We start from the raw sequence: 24,363 nt of genomic DNA, 5'->3' as shown, positions 1-24,363 counted from the left end.
TTTTAAGATCCAAGGGGTTTGGATCTATGTTCACCAGGAAATTGGTGAAGTCTCTCAAAGCTAGCCACAGAAGAAAAGCAGTGCTTGGGGGTGGTGGCAGCGATACCAGATCTAAGCTAGTAATTAAGCTTAGAAGTGTCCATGCAGGTCCCCACATCTGTACCCTAAAGTTCAGAGTGAGGAAGGAACCCTGACAGAAGGACATGCTTTAATTATGATTTCCAAACACACATTTGAGTTAGAATTAATACAAAATGTTGCATGTCCATATAATAGTAATAGCTGATTATGTAAACATTAGCTTGTGAATAATAGCCTTGTCCACAATGTATGTACATTACATAGCTATTGACAGACCAATATATTTTTAATGAGAAACCGGTATTCAAACCAAAAAGGTCTTTTCTCTGTGTTACTGAAATATCAATTTATTATGAAAAGTGATTTCATGAAGTTGCCATTCATAATAAACAAACATCTTTTCTTCTTCAAAAACATGTTTTGTTTTGTTTTGTTTTTTAAAAATAGCTGGTATTTATTTAACATATAATATCCGTGATTAAATTGATCTTAAACCAGTTTTATGGAATCTTAATGTAAATCATTATGCATGAGAAAGAACCCATGAGGAGAGAAGAATATTGTTAGTTGTTGTGGGAGTTGAATTATTCATTGGAAATGGGAGAGGATTCGGGAGAGGGTTCAGAAAAGGGTTACAAGAATGATCCAAAGTCTGGATTGCCTCCTTTATAGTGAGAGACTTAAAGAGGCTCATTGTCCAGCCATGACAAAAGAAAGGCAGGAAGCAATGGATGGGATTTAATTAGGCCACAGCTTTATTAACCCAAAATATCTCAGAGTATCTGGCAATAAGTTGTACAGTGCAGGTCATCATTAAAGCTACATTTCAGTCATGGGTAGTTTTAGTAAAAGTCATGGACAGGTCACAGGCAGTAAACAAAAGTTCATGGCCCATGACCTGTCCATGACTTGTACTATATACTCCTGACTAAAACTGGGGAGGGGGGACGGCTGCAGGTGCTGGGGTGGGGGGGACGGTCCAGCAGGCACTGTGGGAAGCGGATGGCAGCATGCGGCCCGAGACCCCCGCTGGTGCTGGAGGTGGTGGGGTTGGCAGGCTCCCTACCTGGCTTCTCATGGCTTTCTGGAAGTGAGGACATGTCCCTCCCTCAATTGCTAGCTCCATGCGCTGTCTCTGCCTCAAGCTCTGGCTCCGCAACTTCCATTGGCTGGGAATACGTCACCGCTTCTGGGGAGCACCCCAAGGTAAATGCAGCCCAGAGCCCTTAACCCCTTCTGCACCTCAACCCCCAGCCCTGAGCCCCCTCCCACATCCAAACTCCTGCTGCTGCTGGAGGAAAGGGGCTTAGTGGCCCGAGCTGCTTAGGTGGCCTCTGGGCCAGCTGCACCGGCCTCTGCAGAAGTCACGGAAAGTCACAGAATCTGTAACGTCCTTGACCTCTATGACAAACTCACAGCCTTAGTCATCATTAATCGTTTCCCTCTGTTTGGGGGTGGCATCAGATCTCCCCCTTTCCAACCTGGTCCCAGCCACCTCGTTGTTTGAACGCCATCACCCCTCTCTCATATGAAGGAGGGGGATTGGGTCTCCACTGTACCACATGTTGATAAGAACATAAGAACATAAGAACAGCCGTACCGGGTCAGACCAAAGGTCCATCTAGCCCAGTATCTGTCTACCGACAGTGGCCAATGCCAGGTGCCCCAGAGGGAGTGAAGACTGAAGGCAGATCAAGTGCATCTCATCTCCTCCGCCATCCAATCCTTCCATCCTCTTGAACAGCAGGCTAGCCGGACACTATTCTAATAGCATTATGGGATTGCCACCCAGAATTTAGTCCACAGTTCCGTTTTAAACATGTATAGCCCGAGCCTCACAACCCCTCAATAGACGGTTCCACAATTGACTTGTGCGGCTATGTTGCAAGAAGACTTCCTTTTATTGTTTGTAAACCTCTACCTACTATTGATATTTCAATTGGTGACCCCTATTTGTCTTACGAATAGTAAATAACTTTTTCTATCCACTTTTCTCCACATCACTCATGATTTAATATACCTCATCATATCCCCCCTAGTCTCCTCTCTTCCAAATGAAATCTAGCGTTTACATCATTCTTCAATGGACCCTCTCCAAACCCCTAATCATTTAAGTTGCCCCTTTCTGACTCTCTTTCGAGTGCCAGAATATCTTTTGAGTAGGAGACACATCTACACAGTATTGAGCATGGGCGTACCAGGATATTATAAGGGCAATAATATATCTCGTCTTATTCCTCTATCCCCTTTTTAATGATTCCTAATATCCTGTTGCTTTTTTGACTGCCTCTGGCCAGCTATGAGCTTTCAGAGAACTATCCCACGATGACGCCAAGATCTTTTCCTGACTCGTTGTAGCTAAATTACCCCCATCCCATATTTCATGTATGTTGGCGGTTATTTTCCAATGGCATTACTTACATTTATCCAATTAAATTTCACTTTGCCATTCTGTTGCCCAATCACTTAGTTGTGAGACTCTTTTGAAGTCTTCACAATCTGCTTTGGTCTTAACATATCTTGAGCAGTTTAGATCATCGCAAACTTTGCCACCTCACTGTTTACTCCTTCTCCAGATGATTTATGAATAAAATTAACATAGGATTGGCCTAGGACGCCTTGGGAACACACTAGTTACCCTCTCCATTGAGAATTTACCTTTAATATCTACCCTTTGTTCCCTGTACTTTAACCAGTGTTCCATCCATAAAAACCTTCCACTTTTCCCATGACAGCTAATTTACGTAACGACCTTGTGAGGACCTTGTCAAGCTTTCTGGAATCGAAGTACACTATTCCACCGGGTGGAATCACCCCTTTGCGTGCACCCCATGCTTTGTTAGACCCTCCCTTCCAAAAAAAGGCACCTAAACCTTAAAAAAATATTAGAAGAACCTGAGTTCACTTTCAGAACACCTGTGTCACTATTGCTCAATCAGTTTAGCTTTTCTTGTTTCTGACAATTTTATTCTTACTATGTTTCGACTATTTGCCCGTACTCGATTAGACTACCGTCTGTATTGCCTGATTCACCTCTAGAGTCCTTTTAATATTGAGGTTACATTAGCTAACTTCCATCACTTGGTACGAGTCCAATTAAGGACGTTACAAAACCTTAGTTAATAGTTCAAAACTACACTCTGATTTTTTCAGACACTCTTGGGTGAATCGCCATCTGTGCCTGGTGACCTTTTAATGTTGAGTTTAATCAATTATTCCAAAACCACCTACTATGACACTTCACATCTGTGCACAGTTCCTCAGATGTCTCACCTACACAAAAGCTGGCTCAGTCTTTGCGAATCTCCCGTAACATGCCTCAGCCGTGAGACTGAAGCAAAGAACTCCATTTAGTTTTCCTCGCAAATGATTTATCATCTTCTACACGCTCCTTTTGTATCTGGATCTGTCAAGGTTCCTCACTGGTTGTTAGCAGGCTGCCTGCTTCTGAGCTACTTAAAACATTTTCATCTATCACCTTTGGAGTTTTTGGCTGAGCTGTTCCTTTCAACCTCCTCTTTTGGCTTTTCTTATTAACACTCGTGCACTAAGCTGCAGCTGTTTGTGCTCCTGCTATTTTGCCTCACTAGGATTTGACTTCACTTTTTCTAAGGAAGTCTTTATCTCTCACTGCTTCTTTTTACATGGATGTAATAGTCACGTTGGCCTCTTTTATTTCTGTTAACTGTGTTATCTTAATTTGGGTGTATACAGTTGAAGTTGGCTCTTATTGTTAGGTTCTTTTTAAAGGGTTCATATGCAATTTTGCCAGGGATTTCACTTTAGTCACTGTACCTTTAACTTTTGTCTAAACTAACCCCCTATTTTTGTATAGGTCCCTCTTTGAAATTAAATGCCACAGTGGTTGGGCTGTTTGAGGATGTTCCTTCCTCACCACATGGGATGTGAAATGCTATTGTATTATGGTCAGCATTCCATGGTCCTGCTGATAGTTAACTCTGACGCAGCTCCTGCCCTCCATCTCAGGATAAATCTGAGTTGCCGCTCCTGGGTTTCCACACACATGCTTCATCGAAGCAGTGAATTTAAAGTATCTTTGAGAATTTTATCTTGCATTTCATCCTGTAGTGAATTCCTAGTCATATGGGAGAATTGAAAAATCCGCACTATTATGATGTCTTAATTTGATATGCCTCTCTGATTCCCTTAGATTTCATCATGCACTATCACGTCCTGGTCAGGCGGTCGACTAATAGATCCCTAATGTTATATTTTTATTAGAGCATGAAATTTCTATCCATAGCGATTCTATGGAACATGTGGATTCGCTTAAGATTTTTACTTCATTTGAATTACATTTTCTTTCTTTCTTTCCCCCCTCTGCACAACCTGTTCTGTCCTTCTGATATATTTTGTACCCCGGAATGATTGTGTCCATTGTTAGCATCCCTGAACGCCTTTCCCTAGACTCCTTAAGGGATGCTTTCCTCTAAACCCTCTTCCAGTCAATTTTTTCTGATGACCATATTGCTTCTCTAACGAGTACCCGCACTGGACATCTGCAACAAGAAGGTACCAGCAATTACCTTGGCTGCCTCTCCCAATGCACCCACCAGGTTCTCAGATACTTACTAATTCCTTCCTTAATATGGGACTGTGACAGGACACCCAGCCAGACAGTTAGCTATAAAATCCCTCTTGCTAGCTGTTCTCTACTTGCTTAACCTGTAAAGGGTTAAAAAGTTTAACTGCATGCACAGGTTAAAGGAAGTGAGTGGGCACCTGGCCAAAAGAGCCAATGAGAAGGCTAGAACTTATTAAAATTGAAACAAGACTCCCCTTTTGTCTGTCTGTGGCTGTTCTCCCGGAGAGGGGAGACAGAGCAGCAATGCTGTAAGAAGCTTTAATCACAGCTGCCCAATCACATGTAAATGGATCAGGAAATGTCTAGGAAGATGCAATAAGGTTTCTCACTTTTATTTCTTTATGGCTTGTGGACTTCTTTGTGCTAACCTCCAAATGCTTTTTTTTGCTTGTAACCATTAAGCTGGACCTCAAGAAAACCATTCTTGATGCTTAATTATTATATTTACTCTTTTTAATTCTAGCAATAGCCTAAGTTCCAGATATATTTTCTTCCTTTTTGTTTTTAATAAAATTTACCTTTAAGAACAGGACTAGGTTTTTGTGTCCTAAGAGGTTTATGCACATATTGTTTAATTAGCTGCTGGAAACAGCTGATTTCCTTTGTTTTCTTTTTCAGCTCTTCCCTGGAAGGGGGGGAGGGATTTGAAAGGGCTTGAGGTATCCCACAGGGAGGAATTCCCAAGTTCAAAGGGTTTTTTTGTATTTGGGTGGAGGCAGCATCTACCCATCCAAGTCAGAGAGAAGCTATAACCTTGGGAGGTTAATACAAGCCTGGAGGGGCCAGTATTAATTTTTACAGTCCTTGCTGGCCCCCACCTTCTGCACTCAGCCAGAGTAGGGGATCAGCCTTGACAGGGACAAAAATATACCTGCTCCCCGGCCAGAGGTGTATCACTGAATCAGTCAGCTACCCAACCAGAAGACATGTGAAGGTGCATAATTAACAATCTTCCTTGGTCACATATGAATTTATCCACTTCACATACCCCTGGCTTTACAAATCCCCAGAAGCTTCATGAAACCTGTCATAACTTCCATTCCAACATTTCAGACCAAACAGTTGTCACCCTAGGGAAAAAATCCTGCATCTGCCCCAAATCCCTCTTAGCTCAAATCATCAAGTTGACCCCCAATTGTTCACACGCAGGTGAAAAATTGCCACATGCAATGCCTGCTCCCGTGCCAAATGGTGTACAAGGGGCATCAACTGATACCAGAGCATGTCCCTCCTTGACCCATTCCCTTACTACCTGTAGAGCACTCCTCCACTCATGCCGACTCAGAGCTGCCCAATCACTAAGGCCCAGTAGTGAACTGCTGGGCCAAATGGGGTGGATTGTGAAGACAGAGCTTAGCTAAATCCTCAACCCACTAAGGGGTTCATTTGCCCTCCCCCAGCCAAGAAAAAAAATCTTTGCCAGGGGGAAAACTGCCACGCTTCTTAGGGTCTTGTCACTGCCTCCCACTGCTGCTGCTTTCTGTTCTTTCTCTTGTGATCCTGGGGTGGTTCTGATCCATCCTTGCAAGGACTCTGCTGGATACCCTGAGGCTCCTAGGGGCCCCCTATACCATACAGTGGATCCCTGTGACCATGTGTAATCACATCAGGCTCCTCTGCTGCCTCCACACAGCAGTTGCTGTTGATCCACAACAGATGAGAGCCTGATGGGGTTTCCCTTCCTCCTGTGCCTCTGGGGCCCTGGCTCTACACCTCCCCTTACTGCCTGAGGTGTGGGGGGGGGTTCCCCTCCTTCCACATGCTTGGTACCCAAGCCCTACACCCTCTCCCTTGCTAACTACACTTGCATGTGGGAACGGGGATTCCCCTTCTCCTTCCTGATCTCATTGCACTGCTGCAATGAGCACGTGCAGGCATTTGAAGCTATTGCTGCAATCTGCCTAGAAGTGGAGACCGTTGCCAGCCCAGTCCGAGGTGAGAGGACTTCTCCGGAACTCCCTGGGGTATAAATACCTTCCTCCTTCCCCTCTCTGGTCACCTGTAAGGATAGTGCCTCCCCCACCTGGTCAGGCCACTTCCTGTTCCTCCTTGCCCCATTCAAGTAAACTTTCTAGGGTTGCCAGGTGTCTGGTTTTCGGGATGAAAAGGGACCCTGGAGGCTCCGGTCAGCACCGCCAACTGGGCCATTAAAAGTCCAGTCGGTGGTGCTGCAAGTCTAAGGCAGGTTAGTCCCTACCTGTCCTGGCACCATGCTGCGCCCCGAAAGCGGCCAGCAGGTCCAGCTCCTAGGCGGGGGGCTCAGTGCGCTGCCACTGTACCAAGCACCAGCTCCACACTCTCATTGGCCAGGAACCGCAGCCAATGGGAGCTGGGGGAGAGGGAAGTTGGCAGTGCCTGCAGGTGAGAGCAGCATGAGAAGCCTCCTGGTTTCCCCACCTAGGAGTCAGACCTGCTGGCCACTTCCAGGATGCAGCACGGTGCCAGGGAGCCTGCCTTAGCCCCAACTGTACCACTGACTGAGAGGTAAGCCTGTGCCCCAACCCCGGCCCCAACCAGCTGCCCCAGCCCTAAGCTCCCCGCAAACTGGGAACCTCCTCCTACACCCCAAACCCCTCATCCCCAGCCCCACCCCAGAGCATGCACCCCCAGCCGGAGCCCTCACCCCCCTACCCCAACCCCCTGTCCCAGCCCAGAGCCCCCTCTCACACCCCAAACCCCTCATCCACGGCCCACCCCAGAGCCCACACCCCCAGTCCAGAGCCTGTACTCTGTCCAGCATCCCAACCTCCTGCCTTAACCTGCAGCCCCCTCCTGCACCTCAAACCCCTCATCCTCAGCCCCACCCCAGTTCTCTCCCCCTCCCGCACCCAAACTCCCTGCCCCAGCCCAGTGAAAGTGAGTGAGAGTGAGGGAGCGTGAGCCACTGAGGTAGGGGGAAATGTAGTGAGCAGGAGTGGGGAAGGGCCTCAGAGAAGGGGCAGGACTAGGATGTTCGGTTTTGTGCTATTAGAAAGTTGGAAGCCCTAAAACCTTCCCTTTCACCCATTGCCAATGGAGTCCTTTTAGGGGTAATGACTTCTTTCCTTCTGTCCTGTGGGACAAAGGATACAGTTGTGGTGGCACAATATATTTAGTTTTATCCAAAAGAAGGTTAAGAGGTGACTTGATCATGGCCTAAAAGTAACTGACAGTAGACAGCTCCTAACAGTAGATAGCTCTTTAATTTATCAGAAGGCAGCATTTGAGATCCAGTAGTTGGAAGGTGAAATTAGACAAATTTACACTAGATACAAGGTGCAATTTTTTTAAACACGAGGGTAATCAAGCATTAGAACAATTTACGTACGGATATGGTGAATTCTCCGTCTCCAGGAGTCTTCAAATCAAAACTAGATGTCTTTCTGAACAATACACTATAGCTAAAACAGAAGTTATGTGTTTGATGCAGTAATTAACTTGTTGAGGTTTTATGGGCTATGATACATAGATAGTCACACTAGATGATTATACCAATCCCTTCTGGCTGTAAAATCTAAGAATCTATAATAGTTCTTGTGAATTCATCCTTTTTCTCTGTTGACAAAGTATCTATGAATCAATGATTACCTTAAAATGTATTAATTATTCATAAATATTTTGCCAAACTATTTTCAGTCTATCTGTTCTTTGGAAATTATTTGTTTCAGCTATTTGATTTTCATTATTTGTGGAGTGTGATGGATCACTCTAGTCATGTGGTATTTTTCTCCTCTGTGATTGGAGGACTGAAAAATCTTTGAACAAGCAAATATTGAGCACTGTACCCTCTGCTATGAATTTTTTATCAAAGCTGTGCTAAAATTCATAATATTTTTCTGCTTTGTGGACATTTTCACAAGTATTTGGTGGTTATCGGAGTATTCACAAATTATGAACAACACAACCCCTCAAAGAGCAGTGGAGTAAAGTCAAACTATTTATCCATAAACATATTTATCCATTTGTTTGGGTTTTTTTTCTCATCATACAGCAACCTTTAGTTATTAGCACTAAAAGACTAGAAAGAGGTTACATTACACGTAAACAGATAAACTCAACATTTTAAAGTATTCTCATTATGACGGAAGTATAAAAATGAAACATTTTTTGCATCTAATTTATCCAAATATACAGATGTTGTAGTCTATATAGATTTCAATAAAGGTGATGGCTACTATAGTATGTTGCAATTATCTTACTTGTAATGGCTCAAAAAAACCCAAACCTCAATCAATAACAATAAGAGCTTCATTTAAATCTGTCAAACCCAGATACACTCCATTTAATTGAAAGGCTCTTAACTCTAGTCATTTCCTGGATATAAAGCTACTTTACTTAAGCTCCGGCATTTTTAATTTATCTCATGCTAAAAAGCAGCATGTTGGACTCACAAGGAGTGCTTACATAAAGGCTCAGACAACCAGATCTCTTGGTGTCTCTTTGTTTTGCAGGATACAAATACAACAGCAATGTAAATACTCAACTGCAGAGTAAACATTATGTAACCACAAAGTAAGGATGACATGCCCTGTATATTATCAGGGCCTAATTTCCTGAAATGTATGCTCAGTGCCTTCATTTCCTTCTGTCAATCAAGCTAATCTGATGTCACAGTAAGAAAGGGACCTACATTCTTCTTTCCATACAGGTTTCCCAAACTTTAAGTACTGCTCTAGCCCTCTTAAAGCCACGATTCGGAGGACTGACCTTCCCCCATACACCTTAAACCTGCCTGCATTCAGGGAAAAGCAAACTCTTATCTGTGCCAATGTCAGTGCATCTACACAGCTGTGCACCTTAGTCCACACCTTGTGAGGGATGTGCTTGCAAACAGTGAAGGCTTATTATCCTCTCTGTATTCATATCACTTTCCCATTTACAATTCAAGTTATAGGTACTACAGGCATCAAAAGATTGTTTACTATGCGGTGTACCTGATTCTCCCTGTGCCTTCTTTGGGGAGCACTGCTCATGGGAGAATACTGCTGTTTTAAATAATGAAAAGCGTCAAAACCAAGACATTGCTTACAAAAAACACTGAACCTCCAAAGTGTGTTTCTGACAGATCACTTAATAAAATATGAGCTAGTTTCCTGTAAGAACACCTGATGATGATAATAAAATCAAGAAAGTCCTATAAAGAAGACTGTTTGAAAACATCAGGAAAAAGTATGGAGATTCTGTTGAACAAAACTAGCTTAAATGTTCAACTCATTTAAGAGTTGGGAGAAAGAGGTTGTTTTGTTCTTTCATGGCCATCTGAACTGACAAAGAGAAAATTCCTGCATGTGGATGTGACATCAAGGACCAAATACATTGGCTTCAATTAAATTATTCAATTAAATTATTTAATTAAATCAGTGTAACTGAAATACAAATGTTGCCCTAGGAGAACACCTAATTTCCTGGCATACATGAACAGATTCAGATTCTTCACAAGGCCACCTTCTACAGTGAGAATTGTGCATTGCTGAACAAATGAGAGCATGTTACCGTCTTGCCTACAATAGGAATGATCAGAATGGATTTATTTTCCAAAATCCACTATCTACTCCAACTGAATGCTTTGAGGCTCTTATCTCATGAAATATATAGAAGATTATTATTATTATTATTAGATTCTCGATGTCTTCCACAAGTCCTTTTCTTCATGACTACACCTACTGATAAGATAGTAATCTTTTCTAAATACTAGCATCTTCTAATGAGCACTAGAAACCTAAAATAAATAATCTATATTACTGTGCACTTTGTATTTCTAATCCCTGACAGATTCAAGCCTGCCATACATTTTATCTTTAGTTGAACCTACCATTTTCCCTCTTTGGCATGATTTCGGAAAACAGCAGCAGCAAGTGATAAACTTTAAAGAAAACTGTAGCAATGAAAGTCAGTATTTCCCTGTTCTGCACCACAGACTGAATATCATGCTAAATAAAAAGCCTTTTTAGAAAATAAAATTATATTTAACTTGTGGGAAGAGCAGCACAACCCTACAGAAAAGATGCACCCAATGCTGTTAGTCCTAACAACTGAAAATGCATAATTTCTGTAATGGACCAATGTGTTTTATATGTTCCAGACTTATGTTGTAAAAACAGTCTGCCTATAAATGTCAGATGTCACAAATAATGAACTTCAGATCTAATTTATGATCTTGACTGAAAGCCTGAATGATTATAAACTAAAGCCTCAGAATATAATAAAAGGGAATTATAATTAAAATTTAAGTAATGTTAAAACCAGAACGATCCCCACACTACAAAAAGTCCAATGTACTGCATTCCAGTTAAGGCTCTAGTAAGTGATTACAGAAAATTGAAGAATTAGGCCAAATGACCACATGAAAATGAGTGGACAGAGGTTTTTAAATTTTTCATGGTATGATCCATCCTGGAATGAAATCCTGGATGGTTTTCAGATCAAAACAAGTCTGAGTGTTTTTGACTTTTGAGAAGATCTGAAATAAAATTGTGCACATTTTCTAAGATCTTTTCTGTAATGGAAACAAGCTCTAAAACTCTGATCCATCCACTGGCATAATATGTGCTGAATTGTCTCTTTCTGGAGTCTAGCATAGACAGGAGGATGGGAAAAAGCAGTCTGAAGAAGATAGGAAGAGAATTCTGTGGCCTATCTTGATAATTATTTCCAGGACCCTGCTCCTCAAGACTTTTTTTTTTAAACTCAGTCAGCAAGCTATTTCTCTATTCTGAGCAATTCACCCACAGGAAGAGGATTTAGAAAGCAACCAAGGGCAGCCATTAATCTTGAATTTAAATATAGTTAGAAAGAATGGGGTTTTAAGATACTGAGATCTGAGGCCTGAAGACAGAGTTCAGCAAACTTCAAGACATGATAACTCTCTGAAAGAAAATGAAACAGACCATATCCAATGCTCTTCTTAATTTTTCAGAGGCATAAAATCCTCACTAAAAGTTTAAAAAGTAATTCACAGTCTTATTGAACCATTACATAGACTGTCTTCCCTTAAAGGGCTGGTTGGCCAAGTGAGACTTCTGAAGGCCAGAATGATGGTCTACTAATAATTTAGTAGGTAAACAATCTCATCTCCCACATTTCCTGTTTAACTCTTGTTAAAAATGTGGGACACTGCAATCAATATTTTTGGCAGGTTAAAAATGTTGGGCCAAACTCATAATAGGTATAATAACATAAATGATTTACCCAAGAGATGAATTTGGCCCATTTTTTTTAATTTGGTGATGGGTGGTAGTTTGTTTTGTTTTAATTTATTCTGTGCATTAAATTGACAATTTCTCTCCAAGGGGCTGAAAATTACTAAAATACATATATTGCCATGAATCCTTAGTTACTTCTTCAGTGAACATTCAATCATGTTGCTTCAACCAGGACCTATGGTATTTTTCAGCAATGCCATTTATATATGTTATCAGAAGCTAAAGCAGCTCCTTTGTGGTTAAGTGCAGCTTTACATCTTTAAACCAGCAATAGCCTGTGAAACTAAAAAGGCAAATCAGGACCAATCAAAAGGTGACTTTTACTGCTGCAAAGATTCAGAATTATAACTTCTCCCCCTCAGTCCTTTAAAATTCTCAGAAATGTAATGTTTCAACATATACCCTGCAAATAGTTAATACTCTGAAGGCATTAAAATAAAAATTAATCCTTTCCCTGAATTGTCCCCTGCCAAAAATAGTACAAACGCCCTGTGTGAGATCCTCCAGTCTTTACAGAAGTAAGCCTACCACTGAAATAATATATCATTAAATATACCACGGAATAAATTCAACATTTCGTTAAATTCATATAATGAAGATGCTTTCAAAATTATTATTTTTAAAAAATAGATCAATAAGGGTATTATCAGTTCTTTCTAAACTTCATGAAACATGAAGCTGTAGAGAAATGTGTGGACAACTTTCAGAGTCTCTATTTCCAAATAACTTTTAATGCTGAGCCTTAAGAATAAATCTGGGCAGTGACTCTGGGACACTGTCCTTGAAGTCCTGAGGGCAAGCTGTTTAATGGTAGTATTGATCCACCCCTTACATTTGCTGATACTACAGTGGTTCAGTGTTCAGTCAATTTATGTGCTCAGGAGGAATTAGTGAAGTGGAATGCTTTTAGACAAGAATGACTAGAGCCTCCTTTCATTAATTGTTATTAATGTCTGAGGATTTTAATCAAGGGAGAGGTTTAAATTTAAAGATAAATTTTATTGTAACAGAAAAGCTCTAAGGCACCAATTTATGCGTTGTGCAGGATAGTTTCATTCTGGTTCAATGAACTAGCCATTAACTTAAATACAGGCAAGTTGTTTAAATTAACCAACAATAAAAGTGAGAGCAGCTAGAAAGATGATACTAGGTGGAGACAATGAAAAGGAAAGGCTTTCCTCTTCTCAATGTCACCCTGGCTTTGAAAAGGCCATCTATGTTATTGGCACCAGGCAGCCTACACGTAATGTTAAAAGACAAAGTTGCCCTTCTCTCATACATATCTAGTCCAGTTCATAGTGGCCTCATGCCTTGCCCTAGCACACTCTTGTGCAGTTTAGAAATATTTGGTTTAGACAGAAGATCAAAGCTCTATATGGACAGGAAGCAGGTTAGCATATACGGAAGTGAGTATTTCCAGCCCTGAGAACAGATTACTCTTTAGCAAGGCCTGGCCTAGTTTAAGTTCCAAGAGAGACATATGTTTCTGGTATGACGACTCTGTGGTTATGTTTGGCTGAAAGAAGGCTTTGCACTTCAGGAATGCTTAATTCTGGATTTTTCTCCGATGTTAAATAGTGCTTTGCCAATCGTGTTCCTTTTCCACATTCATTCGTTTTTGTTAGTTAATATGCCATAATTCAGAAGTCTTATGAAAAATATAGGAAAGCAGCAATACCTTCATTGAGAGGTAAGACTTCAAACCAAATACTCTATGAAGCCTACTTAAACCGTAGTACATTATGTTGCTCCCAAATGAAATTATTGTGAGCCAGATTTACAAAAGAACCTTGTGCTCAATGATCAGACAGATATAGTTAAAAATGAAAGTTGTGAGCCTGCCAGTAACTCTGCATACCACTCCCCCTAACTTTGACATCCCAGATAATGTAGATCAATTAACGTAAATAACTTTGCCAACCTGCGTATGCGCATCTCTTTTTTTGTTTGTATTTTAAGCTGCAACATGCATAGGAGATAAATTCACTGCCTACCTTTCAAAACCGATCTGTCGTAATGTTTTCTCCCATGTAGAACCTAGAAAAAAAAACATTGCATAAAGAACCTCTAATTTTTAGTTTCTCTTATTCGTCCACTTCTTCTCTGTAGCTAGATTCTGTATTTTATTTTGGTTTTTCCACCCAACTGAAAACACCTTTAAATGGTGTCAACTCATAATGGAGACCTGCCAGAACAGACTACCACTGACTGACATGGACTGTTTTAAGGTGTCATCTTACATCACCCCTTCCCCATTGCAAAGCAATTGGTCACTCCCACAGTTGTCTTTACATTCAAATGTGGCCCGCTGAAATTGCTAAATCAGCATATTCACACACTATACTCTTGAAACTTCACCTTTTAATTTTACTGGTAATATTCATTTAGATTCTTGTCAAAAGTTACACAGAACCTTTGGAAATCCCACCATGTCTTTTGTTTTAAACAAAGTAACATTGTGAAAAGATTTTCTACTGGTTTTTTAACACATGCAGATCTTGCAAACACCTAATACTGACCCTCTAAAGCTTCTTTATAAGTCAAGGACTCAATCCTGTAAGCATTACAAATAAAAGAGTTATCCCTAACCCTGTGAGCCCTTCAACTGATTTCATAGCATTGACTCCTATTAGACTACTCCTGTAAATCGTGCAAGATTGAGCCCCATGTAGTTAAAGGGATGCAACCACAAAGCCAAGGTTCAAAACTGGACCAATATTTTATGCCCTGAGGGAAATATAATTACAGAAACTGTAAGAGAGACAGTAATTCCTGTCAATGAATGACCCTGAAATACTGTTTTGCTGTTACAGTGACAGTCATCCAAAAGAGAGAGCACAAATTAACTAAAACTCTGTCACCAGACTTTTGCCAACATCATAGATAACTCCCCATCAATTATGTTTAGGACAACATAAAAATCAAAAAGAAAAAGCTATGTTGGATGTTGCTCTATAGAGAATAGAGAAGTGGTAGAAAAAAGATGTTCTGATTCAAACAGCTGTATTTGGAGAATCTGAACTCTGTAGCTCAGATCCACCTCTTATGAAAAAATCGAGAACATCTTTTTCACTGGTAGATCTAAGTCCTGCCTGATGAATGTGCATGGAGCACATGATGACATTTTGCGGTCACTGGGGAAAAAATCCCAGTACATACAATCATAGAATCTCAGGGTTGGAAGGGACCTCAGGAGGTCATCTAGTCCAATCCCCTGCTCAAAACAGGACAAATTCCCATATATTCTTTACAATCAGTCTCCTATTCTGTTAAAGGGATTTCTCCAAAATTGACATAAAAATGAGCTGTTGGGTGCTCAGCACTTTTGAAAAGTCAGGCCACTTATTTAATACCCTAACTTTAATGAAGTTTATTTTTTATATACATAAATTTTGGCATTGAGGTGGTTTCTATTTTATCTGCTAAACTATGCAGAGTACACCAGTAAGGATGTGGTTAACTGCCAAAATGATCTATTTCCCTATTTATGTTACCTATTAAATATTACAGTGCCACTTTTGTTTTCTAAATTATAAATTATACCTATTAAAACTAATGTAGTAAAAAATGAAGTTTGTTTTGTAAAGGCATTACGTTTTGTAGGGTTCCCTTCACCCACTCCTAAATCAGGGGCAGGCAAACTTTTAGGCCTGAGGGTCACATCGGGTTTTCAAAATTGTATGGAGGGCTGGTTAGGGGAGGCTGTGCTTCCCCAAACAACCAGGCATGGTCCGCCCCCGCCCTCCATCCGACCCCCCCACACGTCCGCTTCTCACCGTCTGACGGCCTGCCTGCACCATCCAACCCTCCCTGTTCCCTGTCCCCTGTCTGCTCCCCCATGACCCTTGCCCCATCCACCCTCTCCCTGTCCCCAGACCGCCCCTGGACCTCCCGCCCCGACTGCCCCCCGCCACCCCATCCAACCCCTCTTCTCATTCCTGACTGCCCCTCCGGGACCCCTGCCTCATCCTACCACCCCTTCTCCCTGACTGCCCCAGCAAACCCTGCCTCTGACTACCCCCTGCCACTGCATCCAACCCCCCCCCTTCCTGACTGTCGCCCAGGGATCCCACCCCATTCGACCCCCCTGTTCCCCGCCCTCTGACCGCCCATACCCCTATCCACATCCCCACCCCTGATCACCACCCCAAACTCCCCTGCCCTCTATCCAACCCCCCTCCCCCCTGCTCCCTGCCCTCTTACCGCGCTGCCTGGAGCACCGGTGGCTGGCAGCACTACAGATGTGCCCCCCAGAGCACCAGGACAGGCAAGTCCTGCTGCCTGGCTGAAGTCAGTCACGCCACTGCGCAGCACAGAGCACCAGGTCAGGCTACGGCTCTGCAGCTGCGCTGCCCAGCAAGAGCTCATAACCCCACTGCCCAGAGCACTGCGCCAGTGCGCTGAGGCTGCGAGGGAGAAGGAACAGTGGGGGAGGGGCCGGGAGCAAGCCTCCCGGGCCAGGAGCTTGGGGCCAAGCAGGAGAGTCCCGTGGGCCGGATGTGGCCCGTGGGCCGTAGTTTGCCCATCTCTCTCCTAAATAGAGAGTAATATAAGTAAGGCCACTAGGGCCTGCTGAACAAATCTAAGTATTTAATCTCCTGTTTTTAAAATAATCTTTGCAAAAAAAAAAATCCTAATAAAATTTACATTCCTAAAATCAATAAATGTTTGACTTTTAATTTCATATTACAAATATTTTAGCTAAGCATACAGACTGGTGCAGAGTTTGGTCACTAACACTTGTGATACAGCATGGCCAGAGGGCAGCAGGAGAGTGTTAGCACGGAGCCTTATTCTCTGCAAGGGAGAGGAAGGTTTGCTATAGATTAACTAGAGCACTTGTAGCCAATTAGAGCACCTGAAGCCAATTAGAGCACCAGCAATCAGTCATGTGATAAAAACCCCTGCTTCAGCCAGACAGTGGGGGAGTTGGAGCAGAGAGCAGTTTGAAGAAGCTGGAGAGGGAGAGGGAGAGGGAGAGGGAGAGGGAGAGGGAGAGGGAGAGTTTGGAGGAGTGCTGCGGTGGGCTGAGAAATCCAAAAGAAACCCAAGGTAAGGGGCACCTGGCTTGTGTAGAAGGACGACAAGAAGCCCCTTCACAAGCTGAAGGGCAGGAGAGGGAAGTAACCCAGGGGAAGGAACCGCTGGTTCAAGTGGTTCACCACAAACCTCAGGGCCCCTGGGTTGGGACCTGGAGAAGAGGGTGGGCCCAGGTCCCTCCCTCTCCACTCCTCTCCTCAAGGACACTAGTGGGGTAATTAAAATACCAGTTCAGAGGCAAGCAATGGCGCCCTGAACCTTCCCTAAAGAAGAGAAAGCGGGAGACCCAGCATAACAGTACGGGCAATTTGCCACACACTATACATTAAAAGTTTCTGGAAATCCCCTTTTTTTGATCTTCACCTTCTCTGCCTTTAACTGCAGACTTGGTTTACATACATTTTTGGAAATGCTTAAAATAAAATTATTTTTACAGTGCAGTAAATGCTCAGACTCTGCATCCCATGCCCTTTCTGCTCTTGGCTGACAGCTGCTACCAACTAATCAGTGTGAAATGACTGGTCATCTCCAGAGCTTACGCAAAGCTTTTCTTCAGATCTGAGAAACTGAGGCTATGTCTATACTGGCAACTGAATGACAAAATTTTTGTCTTTCAGAGGTGTTAATCCCCGCCTCCACAAAAGAAACATTTTGCCGCAACAAGCGTCAATGTGAACAGTGCATTGTCAGCAGGAAAGCGCTCCTGCTGACAACACAAATGCCGCTCGTTGGGGGTGGAAGTTTTTTGTTGGCAGGAGAGCCGACAAACAGCACCTACATGGTGCAGCTTTTAGTGACACGGCTGTAGCGGCACAGCCATGTCACTAAAAGCTGTGTAGTACAGAGCCTTACTCAGAGTGTCACGCTAAATACGAGATGGAACAGATTGTTTAGCATATGTAGTTAACACATTCACCTTGAACAGTCCATGGAAATATGTGTTAACAACTTATGCTAAACAATCTGTTCCATCTCTCTAATATCCTGGGACTAATGCAGCTATAACACTGCATACATTTGGTTGTCTCCACAGTTTAAAGTGGGCTTGGGTCTACAGCACAAGCAGTCTCAAATCAAGGTATGACTGAATGCCGAGGATGGACTATTTAACACCTGGAGGTGGTCCTTTCAAGCAGTGATATATTTACCATTAGGCTAGCAGCAACTCTAGCAGTCAAGAGAGAGGAACACAAGGTTCAAATGGAGATAGACGATAAAGATATAGAGATTTTTTTAACATAATTGTTCAATTTTCATTTCTATTTATCTCACTAAGATATACAGGAATACTATGATTTCTTGGTCACTGTATTTTAACTCTTGTCTGCATGTCACATTTGGTGCTTGCATCCAAAGGACTGCACAGAGAGTTGGGCAAGACTGAGTGAACAATCAGATTGACTGAATGAGGTAAATACAGGTCTGTCGCATCTTACGCGCATTTTACATGCACAGTTTCAGCTTTACGCGGTTGGCTAAAAAAAAGAACAGCCATTTAAATACTGTTTCTGTAGTGCAGGCGATTCCACCTACCATTCAACTCAATGTAATTTTGACTATATGCGGTTTTCGCTTTATGTGCTAACCACGGAACGGAATCCCCGCATAAGATGAGACTTGCCTGTATATATTCTACTATGACTACACTATTGAATTTGCCCTCAAATCCAGGATTATGTACGTAACAATGGAATTACAGTCACTTTGGCTCCCTGTTTTGCTTTGCGGTGGTGCTGCTATGTATATTGGATGGGAATTTATCTGCTTTGCATGAACATTCAAGATCCTTTAACACTTTTTGTAAGAGAAGGGGTTAGCCTTGGTGTCTTTGGTCAACATTTCGGCTCCCTCCACTCTTGTGTAGTGTACTGGTTGTCTGTTACCTTTCACTCCATGCAATTCAATTGTATGACACATACACAGCCACACTGTGTAGAGAGAGGGAGACCAGGCAACTGGGCTCCCATTGGTTTGAAAGCCTCCTTTAGCTGCAGCTACTTAGTAAAGTGCTCTTTGAACTACATGCTGCTCCTCTGAAACAAACCCTGCCAAGAAGGAAACGACCATTTTGCATTTTTTAAAAATGTATCTCTTTATGGAGTCCCATTTTATGTTTATGACCTCAAACACTTTGTTTTAAGAGTTGCCTATTTCATTCTCAGTAGTGTAAACCTCTAAGTTGCACTAATAGCCAAAAGTAAACACCCTGAGGTAGCAGCAGCAACAAGCTGAAGAATAAGGCTAGTAACACAGAAAAATTACAATTTGATTTAAACTTGTTCTAAATGCTTCCAAAGCATTAACAAAATTAATTCACATGACTCCCATTAAAAAAAATAGGGCACTTTTATGAATTAAGCTGATCCTGCTTCCACAGTCAATAGGAATTTGGCTATCATCTTCAGTGAGAATTGGAGCAAGTCCTAAATCCCTGGCTTAGTTGTGGAAAGCATTCACCCTAAAGTTTCAGAATCACTGCACTTTTTTTCTTTTACAACTTCATATCATAAACACTAAAACTGTTGTACTTAATTTGGTACTCCTATAATTAGACTTTTGTTCCAGGTACTTGCTCCAGATTGCCTGATCATAAATAACTCCCATCTGTTTCTAAGATTCTGGCTTACATTAACTATACTAGCATTACAACTCTTCAAAAGATGAAGCATAAAGTACTTCAAGAATTGCTGCTTGCATTTAACAGGAAGAATGGTGAAACGCACACAATGCTCACATATTTGCATAGTGAGATAATATTATAGGAAAGTAAGGTGAATTCAACCTAGTGAAGATAAAATGAAAAACATGGCCTTATCTCCTCTCCATTCCCTTGGAGGTAGGTCGTACTGCAAGACAATGCAGGAACTGCAACTGTGCCTCTTCCTGTATGGAGGTTTTAAACAGGGAGACTGCTTCTTGCAGCCTCTCCAACTGTGACCCCATGCTAGGGCCAGGCACCATTTGGCCCTAAACTAATTCACCACAGCAAACCAGGAGTTAAAATACCTTGCAGAAGATGAGAAGGAAAATACAAGTTAAGACCAAATCCAAATATAGCTTGCTGCTTTTTATCTGGAGTCCTCAGTGAAGAGTCCACCAGCTTGTATGAAATCAATCAGACTGTACAGTTTTACCATTGTGTACAGATTTTGTATAGATGGATACACGGAAGTCACGTCAACTCAGAGGAAACAGAATAGTGCAGCTACTGACTTTGAAGTGACAAAACATGTAAGATGTCATTTTTACAGATTCAAATTTTTTTTTTGTTAAGAAATAGATATATATTTTCTTTGGTTTCCTGATTATTCCAGTATAAAATGCACTAGGCTTGTCTCCTCTTTAAAGTGGTGGGGTAAGGAGAAATAGTACTAAAGGAGCTGGCAATGTTTGATATTTTGACATACCGCTGCAAACTTCATGATGTCAGCATGAAAGAAAAGAAATTACTCTAGCTTATGCCCTCTATGCTTATGAAAAACAAACAAAAATTATAATTGTCCTAATGGCCAGTCTTTGTAGGAGTTCCGGGTATCTCTGTTTAAAGACTAGAGCCTATTCACACACTAGGCAGATTATCAATTTGATAGTCTCATTCCAACGATCACTACCACTTCTCAACTCCATCATCCAAATAAGATGGAAGAGGGGACCAGGAAGTACACCTACAATAGCAGAGCTACAATGGTCCATGGAACTGAAGTATCTGTGGCCAGGGATGAAAGCTCACAGAGCACTAGGGTGAGTAGATTAAAATATATCTATCCTGACAGCTTGTTATTTCGGTAAGAACTCATCTGCTCCCATTACAGTCAGTGGCAGTTTTGCCATTTTATTTCAGTGGAAGTTGGAAATTTTTTCATCTTTCCTAAAAAAAAATGAAACTAGGATGTAATTATGTTTTCCCAGCAATTGTATCAGTTGGCAAAATGGAAAGTGATTTTTTACAAAATGGACCTGTATTTTTTTAAAAATTACATTTAGAAGAAAATGGCTATAAGATTGACTCCCACATGCACTGGCATGGACCCACAGGACCCATATAAAATATAATAATCAGAATTCAAACAAAACCACAATCAATTTTTTTTTTTGGCTTCATGATCAAAATCCTGCTTCTGCTGTCCCTCAGCCTGAAGAGCGGTCTGTGAAGTCTAATCTGTAAGCCTTCTGGAGTTTTTCAGCCAGCTGGAAAGCTTAGTTCTTCTCAGACATGTATCCTATTGCTGGCTGTGTCAAAACAAGGCTTACCAGGAAACCTTCCTTAAAGCAACAGCTGTCACAGGACAATGCTTCACTTAGGAGTACACACAACATAGGCCAAGAGTGCCTCTCTTGAACTGTGTCTGTTGTGTGGTTTACCCCTAGCTTTATGAAACTGGGGAACAGCTCTTCCACTGAACTACTGTGGGAAGAGTCTCTAAAGGCTCTGTTTACTTTCCTTCATAAATCCCACCCTTCTGACCCAAATAGTCCCACTACCCGAATTTGCCAGGTATCTACTGCTGGAATAAGCCCCTCTGTTCAAAAAGCAGAGAATATAGGTCTATAATCTCTTCCCTTGGCTTTTCTATCTAGGTATTATACTGTAGTCCGCACTGTGGTACCTGAGCATCTTGGTATACTCATCCTCAACTAACTTCCCATGAGAGTTCCGGCTGAATAAAGTACACAATTCAGTCCTGGATCAGAGAATGTCATGGGAAAGCATTCTGTGTATTTATTCCTGTGCCTTAAGTATCTATACAATTGTCGTCATGAGCTAAAAAGATTGCTTTCTCATTAAAAAGAACCGTGACTCATTCCATATTTACTAGGTGGGGAGAGGGAGATCAAAAAGCCTACATTTTTTCAAAAAGATTTTAAATGATTGGAAACATATACTTATAAATTGGGCAGGCCATATTAATATATTGCAAATAGCAATATTACTGAGCCTTGTTACATGTGTGTGTGTAGATGGCTAATGTGACAGACTGACAATATCCTGCAACATCCTGGACAAACCTTACTGAAATTAAATCTTATTGAATTCAGTCTTTGGAGTTCATGCATTAAAAATTCAAATATTTATGTATGGTTCTGGAATTGTATGGCACTTCAAAGGCCTTTTTGGAACAAAACGTGTATAAGGGACCACGGAAGAGTTTGTTACGGCCTAGCTAGGGCTTATCACCTTCTCAAGGACAAGTTATTAGAGGTTGTTGTGCACTAGTGTATGCTGCTTGTAACCGGTTAAAACCGCTTAGCATGGGAAGCCCCTGTGTACATGGGGAAGTGCAGAAAGCCCCTGGCCCTATGCCAAGGGGGCAGCCCTAGCTGTTGGAAAGCCCCGAAATGCATAGGCATGAACTGCTTTACATCCGATTAACATGATACTATATTTGCTGTAACTTGTGTTGCTGCTTTGGACTCTGCTCTCCGCTTTTGTGATAGCAACGTGTGGAGTCCCCGTTGCGGGTGTATTACTTTACCTTCATTAAACGCCAAATCACTCACAGTGTGTGTGTGGGCCTCGTCCTTGCAGAGCACTCAGGCATGCAACAACGTGTAAAGTGGATTTCCTAGAAAGTACATGGAAGGAGGGAAAGGCAAATTCTTCCCTCCAAAGCCAATCTTTTGAAGCTATTATACACTGGGCGCAAGCCCTGTAGCCTGCTGGTTAGCTACTCCTGGAAACTCCAGATCAAAGATCCCTGAATGGTATAAAATGACTAAACATGTTATGAGCGTGCTTGTTCTGAGCTGAAACTGTGATGAACTTGTGACCAACAAGGCAATCCCTGTTTTGTGGGGGTTTGAAGGACTGATCCTGCCAATATCCTTGTTGGGGTGGAGTAAACACTGATAAGTTTATTAGCACGTGTGTAGTTTCACTTATTTTTAATGTCTTCTTTGTAGTGCTTTTTTTTTTAAACCTTAAGTATGCTGCTGCTGCAAAGATCATTTGCCTAGTGCCTGTCACCTTGATCATGTTCACCCTTTGTTTTTTGAATCCCTTCACAGGCTCCCCCTGGAGGGTATGATGCTTATCTTCACTTTCCAGGTGCTTCATAGTCAATCCCTACCCTACTTCTCAGCTCATTCAGTATCAAACTGTTAATGCTCACCACCTCCAATCAGCCTGTGATGTCAGCCTCCACTACCCACCTGTTAAATTTTCAAACACCTTTTTGCTTTCTCCCATGCTGCCCACACAATTGGAAGGTACTCTCTGTAAATAGCTACCAAGTTACCTCATTAACCTCAAAACTCTCCTCTGCTGTCAAGCATACAAAAACCTTGACAATAGGGTTACCAACTTTCTAATTGCACAAAACTGAACATCCATGTCCCAGCCTCTTGCCCCGCCCCTTCCCCACGGCCCTGGCCTTTCTCTGAGGCCCCGCCTCCCACTCACTCCAGCCCCACTCCCTTCATCACTCGCTCTCCCACACCCTCAGTCACTTTCACTGGGCTGGAGCAGAGGGTTGGGGGCTCCAGCTGGGGGCAGGCTCTGCATGGGACTGGGGATGAGGGGTTTAGGGTGCAGGAGGGGGCTCCAGGCTAGGGCCAAGGGATTTGGAGTGTGGGAGTGGGCTCAGGGCTGGGACAGGGATTTGGGGTGTGGGAGAGGGTGCAGGCTCCAGCTGGAAGTGTGGGGTCTGGGATGGGGCTGTGGATGAGCGGTTTGGAGTACAGGAGGGGGCTCCAGGCTGGGGCCAAGGAGTTTGGAGTGCAGGAACAGGTTCAGGGCTGGGATAGGGGATTGGGGTGTAGGAGGGGGTGCGGGCTCTGGCAGGGGGGTTGGGTTCAGAAAGGGGTTTCGACCTGGGGCAGAGGGTTCGGGTGTAGGGGGTCTGAGAGGGAGTTAGGGTACATGGTGGGGTTCTAACCTGGGACAGGGGGTTGGGATGTGGGAGGGGGACCAGGGCGCAGGCTCCAGCCGGGCAGCTCCCACCTCAGGCAGCTCCCAGTCGGCAGCAAAGAGGGGCTAAGGCAGGCAGTTTGAGCCAATTTGAGTTAGCTAACATGATCTATAACTAGGGTCCTACAAATTCTCAGCCATGAAAACTGCGTCATAGACTGTGAAATCTGGTCTCCTCCCGTGAAATCTGGTCTTGTGTGTGCTTTTACCCTAAACTATACTGATTTCATGGAGGAGACCAGCATTTCTCAAATTGGGCGTTCTGACCCAAAAGGGAATTGCAGGGGATTCACAAAGTTATTTTAGGGGAGCCACAGTATTGCCACCCTTATTTCTGTACTGCCTTCAGAGCTGGGCTGCAAGAGAGCTGCAGATTTTGGCTGGGCACCCAGCTCTGAAGGCAACGCCTCACCAGCAGCAGCGCAGAAGTAAGGGTGACAATATCATACTGTATTATATCATGACATCCTTACTTCTGTGCTGCTGCCTTCAGAGCTGCGTGGTTGGAGAGTGGTGGCTGTTGATGTAGAGCCCAGCTCTGCAAGCAG

At 42.7% G+C, this 24,363-nt stretch overlaps 1 protein-coding gene across 1 annotated transcript in view; it reads right to left on the bottom strand.

Annotated features, from left to right (window-relative positions):
• Window positions 1-24,363, bottom strand: part of PIEZO2 (piezo type mechanosensitive ion channel component 2) — a 485,914-nt gene that overhangs the window by 234,774 nt on the left and 226,777 nt on the right. The window contains exon 4 of the mRNA XM_075062935.1: window positions 13,863-13,905. Within this exon, the coding sequence (XP_074919036.1) occupies window positions 13,863-13,905 (43 nt within the window). The remainder of the gene's footprint in view (window positions 1-13,862; window positions 13,906-24,363) is intronic.

The sequence above is a fragment of the Chelonoidis abingdonii genome, chromosome 2 (assembly GCF_003597395.2).
Source record: "Chelonoidis abingdonii isolate Lonesome George chromosome 2, CheloAbing_2.0, whole genome shotgun sequence".
Classification (NCBI taxonomy): domain Eukaryota; kingdom Metazoa; phylum Chordata; order Testudines; family Testudinidae; genus Chelonoidis; species Chelonoidis abingdonii.
This window is presented reverse-complemented; position numbering and strand designations above follow the sequence as displayed.